The sequence below is a fragment of the Medicago truncatula genome, chromosome 3 (assembly GCF_003473485.1).
Source record: "Medicago truncatula cultivar Jemalong A17 chromosome 3, MtrunA17r5.0-ANR, whole genome shotgun sequence".
In the NCBI taxonomy this organism is placed as follows: Eukaryota; Viridiplantae; Streptophyta; class Magnoliopsida; order Fabales; family Fabaceae; genus Medicago; species Medicago truncatula.
Window position 1 is genome coordinate 20,706,128 of NC_053044.1, and position 17,184 is coordinate 20,723,311.

At 34.8% G+C, this 17,184-nt stretch overlaps 1 protein-coding gene across 1 annotated transcript; it reads right to left on the reverse strand.

Moving 5' to 3' along the window:
• Window positions 1–11,504: 11,504 nt before the first annotated feature.
• On the reverse strand, window positions 11,505–14,448 carry LOC25490506 (putative F-box protein At3g29830). The gene is made up of 2 exons (XM_024778763.1): window positions 13,543–14,448; window positions 11,505–11,810 (listed from the first exon to the last, which is right to left on the reverse strand). The coding sequence occupies exons 1-2, from the start codon at window positions 14,446–14,448 to the stop codon at window positions 11,505–11,507; spliced, it is 1,212 nt and encodes a 403-aa protein (XP_024634531.1).
• Window positions 14,449–17,184: the final 2,736 nt, after the last annotated feature.

Genomic DNA, 17,184 nt, shown 5'->3' on the forward strand with positions numbered 1-17,184 from the left:
TATGACGCCTCTTATCCATTAAAGCATACCTCTCATGACTCTTCACTTCCATTATCCCATGAACTTGACAGTTTAAACATTTCTCTAGAGAAATGGACGTTTCCCGTTAGCCCTCCTTGTTTATAAAGCCTTATTTAGTGTAGTTGCTGCCATCCGTCGTCCTTTTACATCTTCAACCAAGCTTTATTTTCACGAAACTTTTTTCTTGATGATGGACACTCTGCCAAAAGATATATTGTTCACAATCATCAAGAAAATAGCGGCGCTTCGGGCTGAAGAACTTATCAAATTTGAAACTTCTTTTCCTTTCTATCAAGAGTTTACCCGTAATCACGCAGTTCTTAAAGCCTTACCTCGTAAATGCTTGTGGTATCTAACTGATCATTCCCCTAGTGAAAGAAAACTCAAGCTCATGCGTGAAATATCTCACGGTGGATTTGGAATGTATAGGGTAGCCTCCGTAGCTCAGATACTCCGACGAGATAATCCTGACTTGGGAGAGATAAAACTCATCCTCAAAGAAGCAGTTATTCATAGGTCTGATTGTGCTAAATATTTCGACCTTATACTTAAGGTGTTAGCTGAAGACGATTTTTCTTTCGATGAAGTCTTCCCAGCCTTCATAGATCTCTTCAAACGGAAACAACACGCTGAATGCAGGCGGGCCTTGGTGAATGTTGGTGGTATCCCTTTTTACTGGGAGCCCTACTGGACAAGGCCTCTGCCTCTAGGTTTGAAGCATAGATTTGTCTGTACTTCCAAAGGGACCTGTAAGGGTTATGGTAGGAAGCCTAACATTTTTTGGCCTTTTCCCGGAGATGATGAACAATACTTGACGATGGAATTTTGTTCCTCCTGTCGTCTTGAGGTCGAAGTCGCTTGGTTCCTCGTTCATTTCCGTTTTCTTAAAGATGTAAGATTCTAGTTCTCAGAAACCCTCAAGATTTATTGGCATGCTGCACCATTAAAGGTTGTGAAGCCATTTATTACCTTGGATTTTGCTATGTATAGTCATTGTCCAAGGTATAAAAAGCCATTTTTCTATGCGTTGGGCGAGCGTGACTACGTTCGACCACATTTCGGTCTTTTCGACTCATTGTAATCTGACCCAATAGTTGGTATTATGTTGGAACAAAATGTGTTTAACATTACCCTTTGAGTTTTGATGATAACAAAGTATTAAAAATTGTCAATTGGATATGCTAATATTTGTTCAAGTGTGCAAGACCATAGACAAAATTTAGTGTCTTTAATTCAAGCATAGTTTCTGAAGAACAAATGAGAGCAGTGGAATCTACAAGAAGGAAGCTTTCTGAAGACAAGAGGTTGTAAAGACAAGAGGTTTTGAAGATCAGAAGCTGACATCATAAGAAGCACCCTCTTCAGAAGCTGGATATTAGAAGCTGACGTCATCAGAGGTTCTAAAGGTCTTTCAGAAGCTAAAGATTGGAAGCTTCAAAAGTGGTTAATTGTTGTTATTATCATGCCTATCATTGCACAAGAATAGAATCCTGGAGCAACGACTAATTTAGAGGAATTTTGAAGGCATTGGATACTTATTCTTTGGAGAACGTTGGAAAATGACAATAATACAAGTGTACAACCACTATCTCCACTACTCTGTTTTGTGTCTACAATAGTACAAGAGCAACAGTTGTGACTACGTTGGTGTTCCTCTATACTTGGAATTGATTTGAAATTGTTCCTTCATAGGACAATAACCAAATCAAGCAACAAATCATTGGCGATTTGATCAAGCTTCAAACGACTCTATTTTGATGTGCTGGCAATCAACAACGTCTCTTTCACACCTCTATATAAAGGAGTGAAGACCTGAAGAATAGGAAGATTCCCACAACAATTTTACAAGTGCCAAAACTCTGCTGGAATTGTTCCACATCAAAGTTCACATAGAATTTCTAAACAACTTTCATATCTTAGAAATTATAGAGTCTTAAAGAGTTTGTATCTGATTTATAATTGTGAACAACACTGATTGTATATCAAGTATTCAACCTCAAACAATTTTCTTTGTAATTCTGTTTGAATAGAAGTCTCTTGCAGTTGTACTTGAGCATATGAAGTCTCTTGATTTTGTTCTTGAGCATAGGAAATATCTTGCAGTTGTGCTTGAGTAGTTTGAAGGCTCTTGCTAGTTTTAGCAGTGAGCAGTTGTAATCAGATATTTGATTGTAGTGAACTCTCCTTGGAAGTTCAAGAGGGGACATGACTACTTCCGGTTTGTGGAAGGAACCTGTATAATTGCTTTGTGTCTTTCTTCTCTCTCTCTCTCTCTCTCTCTCTCTCTCTCTCTCTCTCTCTGTTTTATCCGCTGCATTTACATTCTGAACCTCACTTCAGAAGCTGAACTCTATCTGCTTCTGAATAGTGACTTCAGTAGGAGAAAACGAAAAAAAAGCTAACACAATTCAACCCCCCCAAAGTCGAAGAATCTTTTCTTTTGTCTAATTTCTACTTTGTGCTATTTTTATTTCACACAATTAGGCTCATATTTTCAATACATACCTTTTGTTCGACATACTTATCAAAGAAATTGACCCCTTTGACAGTTTGTAACATGGTAAATAACTTCAATTGTTTAAGATAAGAAATATTTACAACCCGAGTAAACATTTTCAAACAAACCGAAGTTGTAAGTAAAACTACAACAAACATAATTGCTTGCCCCCAAACTTTGATATTGACTAATTCGACACAAAGGTTTCAAACAAGAATTACATGTATTTTGGTTTCATCCACCACTTATGGTTTTCTTACTTAAACTTTTGAATCTTTAAGGAAATTAAATGCCAAATATACCATTTTATTTTCAATTCAGGAATCACATAAATTCCTTACTCAAAGATACAATCAAGTTGTATAGCCGATTGACTAAAATTTACTTAAGCCTAAACTTAAGCGTCTCGACAGTATCTTCATCAATGGTTTCATAACCATCTTTTAAGAAGTACTAGCCGTTAAGCCCTGTTTAATTTCATACTCCGGCTGCACAACCGTGATTTGATTCTAAGCATCTTGCTTAGATGTGATGATCAACTTCATCATTCCCTAAGGTTAGGTAATTCATATCCTCCATGTCTGATTATGTGTCGAACGTCTCCCTTTCCCACATGAAGCCATGAGTCGGATGGATTTTCACAGAACTTGCATTCTCTTGGTTATCAACATCAATTTTTGCAGATGAACATGGATCAATATTTGCTAAATTCTTTTCGAAGGTCTTCCTTGTGATTTGATTCACTTCAGCAAGAAAATTGCTTTGGTCAGCCTCGATGTTCTCAACTATACCATCATCTCTCCAAATCGAGATTCTTTGGAGCATGGATGAGGGAACATCACCTATCCCATGAATCTATTCTCTCCCTAACAACAAGTTGAATTAGCTTTCGATGGGACCACCATGAATAAAGTTGGTCTTATCACAGTTCCTACCCTTAGAATTACTTGGAGAGCACCAAGGGAATGTCCAACCTTTACTTCGTAATTCGACAGAATCACATTATGAGGCTTCAAATCTTTGTCGGTCTTTCCAATCCTTTTGAGTAAGGATTGAGGCATTATATTAACAGCAACACCACCGTCGACCAACACTTTGTTAATACCAATCTCATCCACTTTGGCTTGGATGAACAAAGGTTTGAGATGATTCCTCATCGAATCATCAGGCTGCTCAAATATGGCTTTCTGATTGTCTTCAGAGCCATCATTCACAAAATAACACATGTGTTTGTATTCCCCCATGTCTTTGAGATCGAACTCTTCCTCCGAATCATCAACTTCGGATATCATATCATATTCAGCTAGTAAAATGGAAACCAAATTACATATGACATCGAAGTCTGGTTCTGAGTCTGTAAATCTCGATCCTAACTCATTATCCTTATTAGGATTCTCTTCGACTATAGGAAGAGATAACCTCTCTTTTGCTGGTCTCCTTTTGGATTCGACCATTCTCTGATCATCCTTTGGGTCAACAGTTTCATCTTCAAGGCTTGTAGAAATGCCTTTCTTAGACCTCTGGTACCTTCTCCACTGAGTTCTTGTCATGGGATCGTTCCCCTTGTAGTTGTTACGATAAGCAAAAAAATTCGACACAAAGGTTGTACCATTTTTGTTGTTATTCACAACACTGGTGTTTCTTTTCATCACATTGTTCTTCCCATGTTGCACATTTTTGTGGGTCGACTGAACCCATATTTGGTTTGGTGCATAAGGGACCAAAGTTTTTCCTTGACCACTCTGATTGACATAATTGGTCGTCGAAGAGTTATTGGTGAAAGGAATATAACTCTTGGTGATGGAAAACCTAGGTCTATGATCACCATACCATTTCCCCCTTTTCTTAAGTTTTGGGATAGAACCTTCGAGGCCCTTAGTTGCCTCTTTGTCAAACAGATCACTATATATAGAGCAGAGCATTACCTCACAATTGTTCAGCTTGCATCGATTGAGGAAGTCAATCAATTCTTCTTCAGTTGTAGGATAGGTTGTCTTCAACTTTTTGTCGAACTGAGGCTCTGGAGCAGACTCCTCGGCGTGTTCTGCATCTTTCGTGATGTCCACCATTTGACATTCTGCAACTTCAGTTTCTGTTTCTACTTCTGCTTCGACAACAGGTTCTCGACATCATCAATGATTGCTTCGACCATATTGCAGCCTGCTATGTCAATGTACATCATGCTTGCTTCTTTCAAGGGATCAGAGTCTACTTGCATTTAAGGCTTTGGATTGTTTCCAAACTTCAATCTGCCTTCATTAAGACCCTTATGAACCAAATCCCTGAAAAGGGAACATTCAGAGGTGTTATATCCCAATAAGTTATGATATTTACAAAAACCTCTTTTCTGACGTTGTTCTAGTGGTGGGATTTTTACATCCTTAGGTGCTACCACTTAACCATCAAGAACTAAGAGATCATAAATCTCGTCACATTTGGTTACGTCGAATGTATATGTCTTGGGGACATATCTTTTATTGCTTGTTTCAACAGGGTTATTTCCATTCGAGGGCCTTAACAATTTACACATATAAGGGGGCCTTGGTTTTAATTAAGCAATATTAACCTCATTTGTTTCGACATCTCCAAAAGCTATGTCGAATTCTTGGTTGCTTTCTTCTGATGAGACAAAAGCAACCTTTTATTTCCTGAAATGTTTATGAGTTTTGGCCTTTTCAGCCTTTAGTCTTTCGACATGTCAAACTCTATCACCCAACTGAGCCATATCTCTCAAGTGTTAAGTGTAGAGTTTCTTCCTGATGGAATAATCTAGGCCACCAGCGGCCATTTCGACTAACTCATGTTCAGGAAGTTGAGTGAAACATATTTCCTTTAACAATCTGAATCTATTAAGATAATCATCAATAGACTCAATGGAACTTCTCTTAACACTCGTCAATTGCTATAGACTGATCTTTGATTGGCCCGTGTCGAATTATTCATGGAATAACCTTTCGAATTCAGTCCAATGTTGGATCGAATGCGGTGCAAGAGTAATGAACCATGTGAAGGCATTATTTGTTAGAGAATTGGGGAAGAACTTCAACCTCAAATTCTCACATCTGCTAGGTCTCCTGCCTCCGTCAAATATCTTGTGATATGTTCGGCAATGGACTCAATGGTATCCCCTACAAATTTAGTGAAATTAGGAATTTCGTAACCCTAGGAAGTTCATATTGTAATACCAATTCCGACAAAGGAGAATCAAAGTTTGTCCTATGAAGGTCAATGTTTAAATCATTTTGAGTCATTATGTTTTCGACCAAATTGGCTATATTGTTTTGTGCTCCTATGTTTTGTTGTCAGACATTCCGAACAACTTCATCGGCATTATCATTTTAATCTACCAAGATCACTTCAGGTTGACCCTGTATTACTGGTTCGACGGGTTAGGGTTTAGGCACAAGTTGTTGCCTCTGAACCATTTGCTCCACTAACCTCAACGGTAGTCGATTTTGTATTTGTGTAACCGGTTGATAAACCGGTTGTGGGGGTGCAAAGAAATCTGCTATTCTCCCCATTTGTGTGGTTAAGGCTTGGTAACTCCGATTTGTGTCCCTTATCAAAGGATTAAACACGGTACCAATTTGTTGTGTTAACAATTAACCATTTAATGATTACTCTCGTCCATTTGTTGTCTCAACAAATTCATCGAATATGTTGTTAATGGTAGAGTATTTCAACCAAAAATGCTAGAACTTGAGGGACTATGTACGTTGTGCATTTTGAACGGATTTTCTTGGTCGGCAATAACGGAAGCACTATTATGTACATTTGCCATCATTGAAGTTGGCATACCATACGGCTGTTCCCTCGAAACGTGTATATTTACATTTCGATCGTCAAGCCTAGGCCTATTTGAAGGAGGACTAGTACTTGGCATGCTGGTAGTCGAAGGAACACCAACGATGAATGGGGGTATAACGGTTCCCATTTTTGATCGTGTCATTTGAATGGATGTAGAAACGTTCGAAGGAGCGGTTACTCCCATGTCCGTCGAACCTGGCATGGCCATTGTTGCCCCCACAGGGGTCGACACGTTTAAATATCCTAAAGGAGAGGTCCCTTGTAAAGGTTGTGCTTGTGAAGATGATTGTGAAGAGGATGAACTATCACGAGGCATGGATTTAACACTTCTCAATCCATACACAAACAACTTGGTGTTTTTAGCAATAAAGTTACCCTAAAAACAGATCTCTTCAAAGAGATGGGTTTTGAAAAAGTTTTTGAAAATGGTTTTTGATTTTGATAAAAGGTTTTGAAAATCAATTACACAAACTGGGTCCCACTGGGCGTGCCAATTTGTTTGCCTGTGATTTTACCAAACGGGGGCTAGTTCTGATTATTACAAACGAGATCGAACTAGAAATCTCAAGACCGTTGTGCAAAGGTTTTCATCGAAAAAGAGTTTGAACAAAGGCCACGAAATGCACTCAGGTTGCTTAGAAAGCAGGAAAATTTGATATAAAAAAGGCATTGTCTCTCGACAGGTTTGAGAATGCGATAAAAAAGGCTTAAAATAAAGCAAGATAAAAGATAAAAGTAAGTTTACGCACGTAAACTCAAGGAAAAGGTAAAATGCAAATGCATTAAAATAAAAGGGGTGGTCTATAAATCAGTTTACATACATTCTGTAGAACTCGTTTCCCTAGACGCCGGTAGTTTGAGTGTTGTAGAATTCTCTATATGATTTGCGACCCACTTTCCGGCTTGGAAACTACTATTTATACTAATAAACTACATGGCGAACCACTAACTCCATGATCAGCACTTCTTCCATCTTGGACAACCACTTGCCCCACGTTTTCCACTAAGAGGAAATCGCTTCCTTGCTTGAAATCGTGATTCCCGCGCTTTTTCTTGTCTTCGACGTGCAACTTTCTTGTTTTGTCGAAACTCCAATGCGCCTTAGGCTTAAAGCTTCGTCGATATCCTCCAATTGAAATGAGAAAGCTCTTCGATTCCTGCAAAGTTAATGGTCAAACAAATGTCGACCATATTACATGAGCTTGTGAAATTCATAGGCTAACACGGTGATCATGGGTTCCCGTGATGACGATGACTATCATTCAGATGCACTTTGTGGTGCATGCCATAAGGGAAAGATTGTTAAATCATCTTTCAAAACAAAAGACATTGTTTCAACCTCCAGACCCTTAGAACTACATCATATTGATTTATTTGGACCAGTTAGCACTACATCTATTTATGGAAGTAGATATGGATTAGTCATTGTTGATGATTATAGTAGATGAACTTGGGTTAAATTCCTTAGAACTAAAGATGATGCATATGATGTGTTTAGTAACTTCTGCACTCAAATACAGTCTGAAAAAGAAATGAAAATTTTAAAAGTTAGAAGTGATCATGTTGGAGAATTTGAAAATGAGCCATTTGAAACTTTTTGTGAAAAATATGGCATTGTCCATGAATTCTCTTCTCATAGAACTCAACAGAAAAATGGGGTTGTAGAGAGAAAGAAATGATCTTTACAAGAAGAGGCTAGAACCATGATTTATGAAAACAATTTGGCTAAACATTTTTGGGCAGAAGTAGTAAACATAGCATGTTATGTTCAAAATAGAATCTATATCAGACCTATATATTGAATAAAACATATATGAACTCTTTAAAGGAAGAAGAGCTAATATCTCTTACTTTCATCAATTTGGATGTACATGTTACTTTCTAAATAATAAGGTCTACCTAAAGAAATTTGATGTCAAGGCCCAAAATGGAATCTTTTTAGTTTACTCTGAAAGGTTAAAGGCATACAAAATGTATAATTCAGAAACACAATGTGTTAAAGAATCAATGCACATAAAATTTGATGACAAGGATCCTGGAGGTGAAATTCCAGAGCTAGTTGAAAGTTTTGCAGATATACAGGCTTCTGAAGAGACTTCAGAACCTGATCAGATTCCTGATTCTGATGAGTGTCTAGAAGCTGAACCCACTCCCGAAGCTCAAAATGAAGAAGCTTCTAATGAAGCTCAAGATGGTTCTCAGCAAGATGTTCGTTGGTTGGAATTTACCACTTGGCGTACAATGAAAGGTAAAAGATAAAATGCCAGTTGTTCGTTGGTTGGAACTTGCCACTTGGCGTACAATGAAAGGTAAAAGATAAATGTCAGTTGTTTGTTGGTTAGAACTTGTCACTTGGCATATGATAAAAAGGATAAATGGATAATTGCAAGTTGTTCATTGGTTAGAACTTGCCACTTGACATATGATAGATTGGTGACATCTCTTGACCAGACACAATGGGGATGACACTTTTGATGAAAATAAGGATTACAAGTTCTTCGTTTATTGGAACTTGCACTTGAAATGATTGAGTAGTGACATCTCTTGACCAGACACACTGGGGATGACACTTTTGATGATAATAAGATAAGTGCAAGTTGTTCGTTTGTAGAACTTGCCGCTTGACATAATGATGAGTGAGGACCGAACTGAAAGGATACAGCCAAACAAGACTCTGGGTGACAGATGCAACCATGTATGAATTGATGTTGTGTATATGATGTGTATGCATGAATGTATGAATACGTTAAAGTAAGAATGGATGAATGCAAGACTGTATGGATGTATAAATGTATGAATGTAACTTGTATGACTTAATAATTATGTAACTGTATATGACACATGAACTCGATTTAACGAGACAAGACAGGTAAAATGGGAAGTGGACCGACATCGCAGTACAAACACTCCGCAAACTTCCTTGTGTAACATCCCGTTTTCCCAACATTATTTTATTTTCAAATCTTATTCTATTAAATAATATTATAAACCACTTAATAAAGCACATAATCATATAAATATATTCTAAACCTATTAAAAATAACCAAATAAAACAAATAATCAAAGAGGGTGTTACAACTCTACCCCCCTTAAAAGAATTTCGTCCTCGAAATTCAAAGCATGCAAGAAAAGAAATTCAATTATTACCTAACCATCTTAAACCATGTATAGCCAAATAGAAACTTCAACAAAACATGTAAACCAAATCAAAGTTAATCAATCAAACACGATCACATAATAAACATATCTATTAATCAGAAATACAACAACAACCAATCAAACATCATAAAGATAGTAATACAACTGTTACTCGACACAATTCGACTCAACTACTTTGTCGGACGGACCGACCTGCTCTGATACGAATTGTAACACCCCGCTTTCCCAACATTATTTTATTTTCAAATCTTATTCTATTAAATAATATTATAAACCACTTAATTAATAAAGCACATAATCATATAAATATATTTTAAACCTATTAAAAATAACCAAATAAAACAAATAATCAAAGAGGGTGTTACAACTTGGAGATGATACTATTGTGAACAAGGTGGAAACTGATGCCTCCTAGGGAGAAAACCCATTGTTTAAACAAAAGTCAAGAAGAAGTCGCCATTTTTAAAACGGCGCATAGTGCTCTTCCCCTGGCATGCTTCAACAATCATGTTTTTTTTTTTTATATATATATATTTGAAAATCCCTAAGCCATCTTTTCAGGTTTTCAGCTTAACGAGCTTTTTATTTTGTATATATTTTGTATTTCTGGATTATGACTGCATCTTGCTCAAAGCAGAGGTCCTCTCCATAATGCTTAGTCAAGTTTCTCTTCCAGAATGTAACCGTTCTCGAGGCGGATGCTGATGTATGCTTCACCTACTCACGAGTTCAAAGAGAGTGTGTTTGTTGTTCACACTTTTCAAAAGATGTAAAAAAAAGTTTTGAATTTTGAAATTTTTTGCTTCAAGTATTGCGGTAAGAAATAGAAGAAATTTTGTAAATTGAATAAATGAGGATTCAAATAAATGGGCATAGACTCAAATTTGATTAATTGAGTGGTGGCCTGCCAATGGCGTGGCTCCACGGATCTTTGTAAAGTTTGGAATATGGTAAATATAAGGGAAGGTACATTGAACACAATGACCGCTATTTTCCCTAACAACTTTGAATGCCCTCCGATTTCAATTTTGATGGTCTAGTTTGACTTCTTCAAAACAAAAATAATATTTCAAAAAAAAAATTAAACTAATTGAACTAAATTATTTTATAGATCAAATTTAAATTTAATTATGATGCTAAAAGATAAGTAGTGATAACTAATGAACATTATTTAAAAATTTGGATCCAAAGATAATTTGATGATATTTTTATACTAAATAGAAAATAGAAAATATGGTAAAATAAAATTAACAAGGGAGTTTTTTTTTTTTTTTTTTAAGCAAGGAGAAAGGACAGGTATCAAGATGCACAAGTTCTGATTCAAATTTACTGTTTTAAAATTCTTAATATAGGTAAAAAAAAAAATTATATAACAAAAGCCGAGTTCTATGATTTTAGAAATTTAGGTGTTTTATTATAAAAAAATAAAAAATAAAAAAATTTAGGTGTTTCAAAATATTATTTTTTTGACAAAAAAGTGTTTTAAATTCATTAATTGCACTTGTAAAAAAAAAAAATCATTAATTGCATAACGTTTAGACCAATATTTTATTTTTTTATTCTTATCAAAGAAAATAATTTTTAGACTAATATATTCATATCTCGGGAAAAAATAATGTCCAATCATCATGTCAAAAAACTAACGTTTAAACTAGTATTGATATATTAACACATGAGAATATACATTCTTTTTTTAGTACAAGAGAATACATAATCTAACTGTTTTTTTCGAAACACATAATCTAACTGTTGTAAAAGAAAATAACATTTATAATATTTTTTTAGATCTTTCTAGGGTAGAAAAATAATGGGTTTTGTGAATTTGTGAGAGAAGAACTAAGATTGAAAAAAAAATACTAAAACATAGTATAAAAAAATTTAAAGAAAAAAGAAGAGATGACACAAAAAACAGTAAAGAATAAAATATGCATAAACAATTGAATGAGGTAAATAAGTCAAACAATGTCTTAATATTCAAAAAGAAAATACAAAGTAAAATAACATAATAATAATTCCTTGTTCAATAACTGAACAAAATTTCTAAATCATTTGAAGCCCTTGGTTTTGTCATCATAAGTTCTTCTACTTTACGACATTTTTCCACCACCTCAGTCTCTTCATTTTGTACATTGATATTAACCCTTCTTAAAACAGTCCCATTGCAAATAAGAAAGTGAAGCATTAAAATCTCATTCACAAATCCAGTAAAGTTATTCATCTCTACCACCTTCAAGGTTGATGTCAAGCATTCACAACTATTTCCATTGTCTAACCAAGTTCTCTTATGATCATCATCATCTTCTTTGTAGTAGTATTCACCAGGAACCTTTTGTAATGAATACAACCATATAAGTACACATTATATCAATAAGACCAAATAGTCATTGCTAGAAAAAAAAACTGAATTTAAAACCAAAAAAACTCTAATATAATTGTCCGACATGACACATACACGACACATATTCTCAAAATATTATTGGTGTCGACATATCAGTGTCGTGTCCGGTGTTGCATTTCATATATAAAACTACAAAACAAACTAAAACAACTTCACCAAAAAATAATACACTTAAATATGCCAAGCTTTCAGTAGTAAGGTGTGAAATCCCATATTCCAAAAACATAGGTTATGAATAATGTATCACCAAAAAATAATACACTTATTCAGGGGCGTAGCCCTTCATATGGGAGGGGTAGCCTTGGCTACCCCAAAAAAAGTATTATTCTTGAATTAATCGGTATATATTTATATCCGGCTACCCCAAATAATAAACATTGAGCTACCCCAAATAAGTTTAGTTGCAAAAATTAGCATAAATAATAAAGTAAAAAACTACTACAAGATTGATAGATTTATTTGTATTGGTTTGATATTTTCGGTCTCAATAACAACAATAAAGAAACCTTTTTCAACAACAAAAATTATCAAGACAATAGTCGTAGACAAATTAAACAGACAATGAATTTCTTGCAAATAACATATTTATTTACATTTAAAAAGTCATTATTAATCTATTATTAAACAGACAATTATTGATGAAATTGGGTTTTTCAAATGCATTTTGCCCAATGTTTTAAAATAGCGAATTTTATGTTAAGTTTTTAAGATTTGTTAATTTTAGTCCTTAATTTTTTGTTAGAGATTAAATTCAAGACTAAAAACACTTTTTTTTTTGTAAAATTTTAAAAAACTAAGACAAAAATTGAATAATTTTTTTAAGACTAAACCTAAAAGTTTATAATTTATGGGACTAAAAATATATTTTATCCTTAAATTTAATATGTTTGTTTTCAAAAAAAAATTCTTCTTTATAGTTGGCCCCCTGCATAAAATTTTTGCGAGCTTCGCCGTTGCATTTATTGGTGTCGACATGTCAGTGTCGTGTCCGATGTTGCATTTCATATTTTATTAATAATGTATCTACTTACATGAATTAATCTTCCTGATCCTAAGTCAAAGGTGAGGAGCTCCAACATAGTACAGCTATTGAGGAAGAATCTGACTCCAAGACATTCATCACTTTGCAAGTTTGTCATCATTTTCAAATGTCTCGTATTCATTTTCAAATGCCTCAATTCAAAAAGAGTTGAGATCCTCTCCATTTCCTACAATAAATCGCATCCTACAATAAATCGCAATGTCCATTGCATACGAAATAATAAATGTTTAATGCAATTAATTTAGATTGTTTGCTTCATTTAATTTATATTTTTTTAGAGAATCAAGTAAGGATATAACAACAGTTATAGATAAATCAAATTTTGGAAGAAATATCGGATTATCCAATCCAACAAAGTGAGAATATACATGATTAATAAACGCATATGTTGAATAAATTTACTCAATTGTTTAGAAAATAATAACTCCTCAAGGTAAGTGTTATTAATTCTAATGTTTTGTCATATTTTGGTACAAAAATTGCATTTAGCCAAGCTCATCAATGCATACAATGTAGTAACAAAAAAAAATTGTTTTCACTTGCACTTCTAGTATATATATCTAAAACTCTATAACAAAATTCATACAGAAAAAAAAAAAAAACAGAAATTTGTATTACCTTGAGAATGAAACCGCAGATGGTGAGAACCTTAACATATTTGAAATTTCTAATGGTGCTGTAAATAAAGACATCTTCTTTAGGGTTTTCGTATTCAAGGCCAAAGTATAGATCAACCTCTTCCAAGTGTGAGGAATAATCTATATCAAAATACATAATATTCCCATGAAACTTGAAATAAGTTAAATTCGGCGCATCGATTAAAAAACCACCCTCCATAAAAAAGCAACTATCAACAATGAGCTTTTTCAAACGTAATTCATCAACTCCAACACAATCAATTCTATTCCATGTCCAACATTTTTTTATGTTTAAAATCTCAATCATCTTGCAATTGGATAAAAGAGTTTCGATTGCGTTGTTTTTCAATTCCATCCAACCTAAAGAAACTTCTTTGAGTGCATGGAACTTCATCAACTCATTTTCCGGAAAATTGCAAGAAAACAACTTGAGAGATTTTAGGGTTTTATTTTCATATACCTTTGTTCTCAATTCAAACAAGGCTTCAGGTTCTTCAATATCCTCTTCCGTCCAATACGGACTAGAAAAATCTAGATCCAAATCTATAACCCCTTGTTGAATAGCGAAATCAACACATCTTTCGACAATCTCAGAACTAGTTACATGACCAGGATCTGCTAATGTCAAAGATAATTTTTCAACAATGGAATTTTCTTGGTAATTTTCAATACATAATGTAATGAAGTGAAGAAAATCCCATCTTTGGAATTCAGATCCAACAAAAAAGTGTTCATTGAACTCAATATTGGTTGTGTTTTTCCACAAGTGCAACCAACGTTTCGAAAGGATGGATGTCCTTACAGCTTCCTTGAATGGAATGAGTGAGATGATGATGAAAAGCAATGTGTCTGGTAACAAACTGATCATGTCAAAGTTTTGTGCCATAACTTGCTATATGGAATGGAATAATAGTGGTGATAGAAAGGGTTTGATAGAGAAAAGAAAGCAATGATACAAATGATTAAAGGTGTTATACTCTTATGTAAAGTTTATGAGGATTTTATGAAAATGATATGTCTAATGCAGCATTTATATAACTAACAAGATAGCTAGCACAATATTCTTGATTCTCTTAATTTTAAGTTTTTGTCCATATAGAGGTTGTTCTCAATTTTAGATAGTCAATATAATAAATGCTCTTTTTTTGAGTAAAAGATTAATTATATAATAACACTCAAGAAGGTAAAATATATTTAATTCTCCTAAATATATGTAAAAAAGACAGGATTTTAATTTTTTTATTTTTTTTCCTTTTGGAATATGTTTTCATATTCATATAGTCAATAAAATAAATGCTTTTTTTGATTCAATAAAAAATAAATGCTCTTTTTATAAAGTTCCAACTTAGTCTTAATGATTATTATTGAATTCACATTATCCTATATGAAGTTGGTCCATTATTTTATTGCGTTAATGCGTAAAAATAATAAATAGTAGTTTTTATGAAATTTTTATTGTGATTAAAATTATTTAGATTTAGATTAAAACTACAAGTTTATATATTTAGTATTTTCATATTGTAACAAAATATACTTATCTTTTTCAATGACACTGATAAAAAAATATTTTTGCTTTCCTCAACAAAATGGTAAGTACGTCGGTTTTATCAAAAAAATAAAATATCGAATACACAAAGACCACACTTAGCTCGACTTATGTTTGTAACACATAATAAATAAACTTTGCACCCATGGTGTAAAACCCTTAATTCCGAATTTACGTTTTTAGGTACCAAAATCGTGTTAACTCTGAGGTAAACTCGGTTTTTGATAAAATTGGAAGGTTTGACGAGTTTGACCGAGTTAACACTCAGTAAACTCGTGTAAACTCGACCGAGTTTTACGAGTTTACATCTAAAAAAATAATAAAAAATTGGCCCTTTTATTTTGGCTCATTTGTTTCAAAACTCAATTCCTGAATAGTTACCTTTACACTAACACGTTGTTCCTGAAATGAAATGTTTCTTTTTCTTTCTTCTCTGAGTTCTCAAACCATCAACAGGGGAGCACATACCAGTTAGGGTTGCAATTCCGACAGTGGAAATTTAGATTTCGACACCGGTGATTACGACGCCGGTGGAGAACTAAGAAATAAATTATTGTTCCTAGATCTTCATCTAAAGCCGAATACAGGGCTTTGGCATCAACAACGTGTGAACTACAATGACTTCTTTACCATCTTCAGGATCTTCAAATTACATGCTCCAAACTTCTTGTGCTTTACTATGACAATCAGAGCGCCCTTCACATAGCTTCTAACCCAGTATTTCATGAGAGGACCAAACACTTAGAGATTGGTTGTCATATAGTCAGAGAAAAATTGCAAGCTCCGAGTTTCTTCCCAAGACCAAATAACTGACTTTTTCACTGATGCTGGTTCTGCAGCTATCTATCAAATTGAATAATACTAAAAGGAAGAAGAAAACGGCGGAAGAAAAGAATAACATAAAAGTTGTCTCAAATTCATCATTCCCACTTGTTGGGAGATACAATGTTTAAATACCTAGGGTTACCCTACAATTGGGCTTACTGAAATTCAGCATAAGGACCTTAGCCACTCTTTTTGCTATACAAACCAAAAGACAAACATAAAGTAATACTAGCTTAATCAAAAATGGAAGTCCTTCAACCAAAATGGTTTATGGGTCTGTCTCTTTGGGCCGGGTTGCTCCAACTTGCTATCATTACTCATTGGGTCAGAAGGGACCTTGTCCTCAAGGTCAGAGGCTGGTGTGGTTGTAGGTGGAATAACAGATGTGGATTGTTGAGGTTCAGCAAACGGTGAATGAGGAGAGCCTTGAGGTTCAGCCAATGGTGAATGGATCACTTGGGGGTCTGAGTTCTCAAGAGAATGTGGAGAGTTTTCTGATTCTTCACCCAGCAACCCTGTAGTTGGTAACGACCTTGGAAGTGGAACAAAATGGCCAGCTGGATCGCGTCCGTTGTAAGCGCGGAGCTGAGAAACATGAAAGACTGGGTGTATTTTTGAATCTGGTGGAAGCCTTAGTTCGTAAGCCATGGAACCAATTCGGCGGTGCACTATGAAAGGTCCGAAGAAACGCTTAGTGAGCTTTTGGGACACACGATGTTGGACGGTTGTCTGATGGTATGGTTGAAGTTTAAGGAGAACCAAGTCTCCCTCTTGAAAGGCACAATCAATTCTATGTTTGTTAGCTTGAAAAGCCATCCTCTGTTTGCTGATATGAAGATTGTGTTTGAGATTGGTGATGATTGCTTGTCTGTGTGTCAGGATTTGATCAACAGAAAGGAGAGAAGAGCGTCCTGATATGTAATCCGTCATTCTTGGGGGAGGCCTACCGTAAAGGGCTTCAAAAGGTGTCATACGGATGGCTGAATGGAACGACGAGTTATACCAGAATTCCGCTAGATGCAAGTATTTGTACCACTGTTTGGGATGCTCGCTAGTGAAGCAGCGCAAATAAGTCTCTAAGCTCCGGTTAACAACTTCAGTTTGGCCATCGGTCTCCGGATGGTAAGTTGTGCTGAATCTCAAAGTAGTGCCTTGTATCTTAAACAGTTTCTTCCAAAAAGCACTAACAAATAATGTGTCCCTGTCAGATACAATTGACTTTGGTATGCCGTGTAACCTGCAGATTTCCAC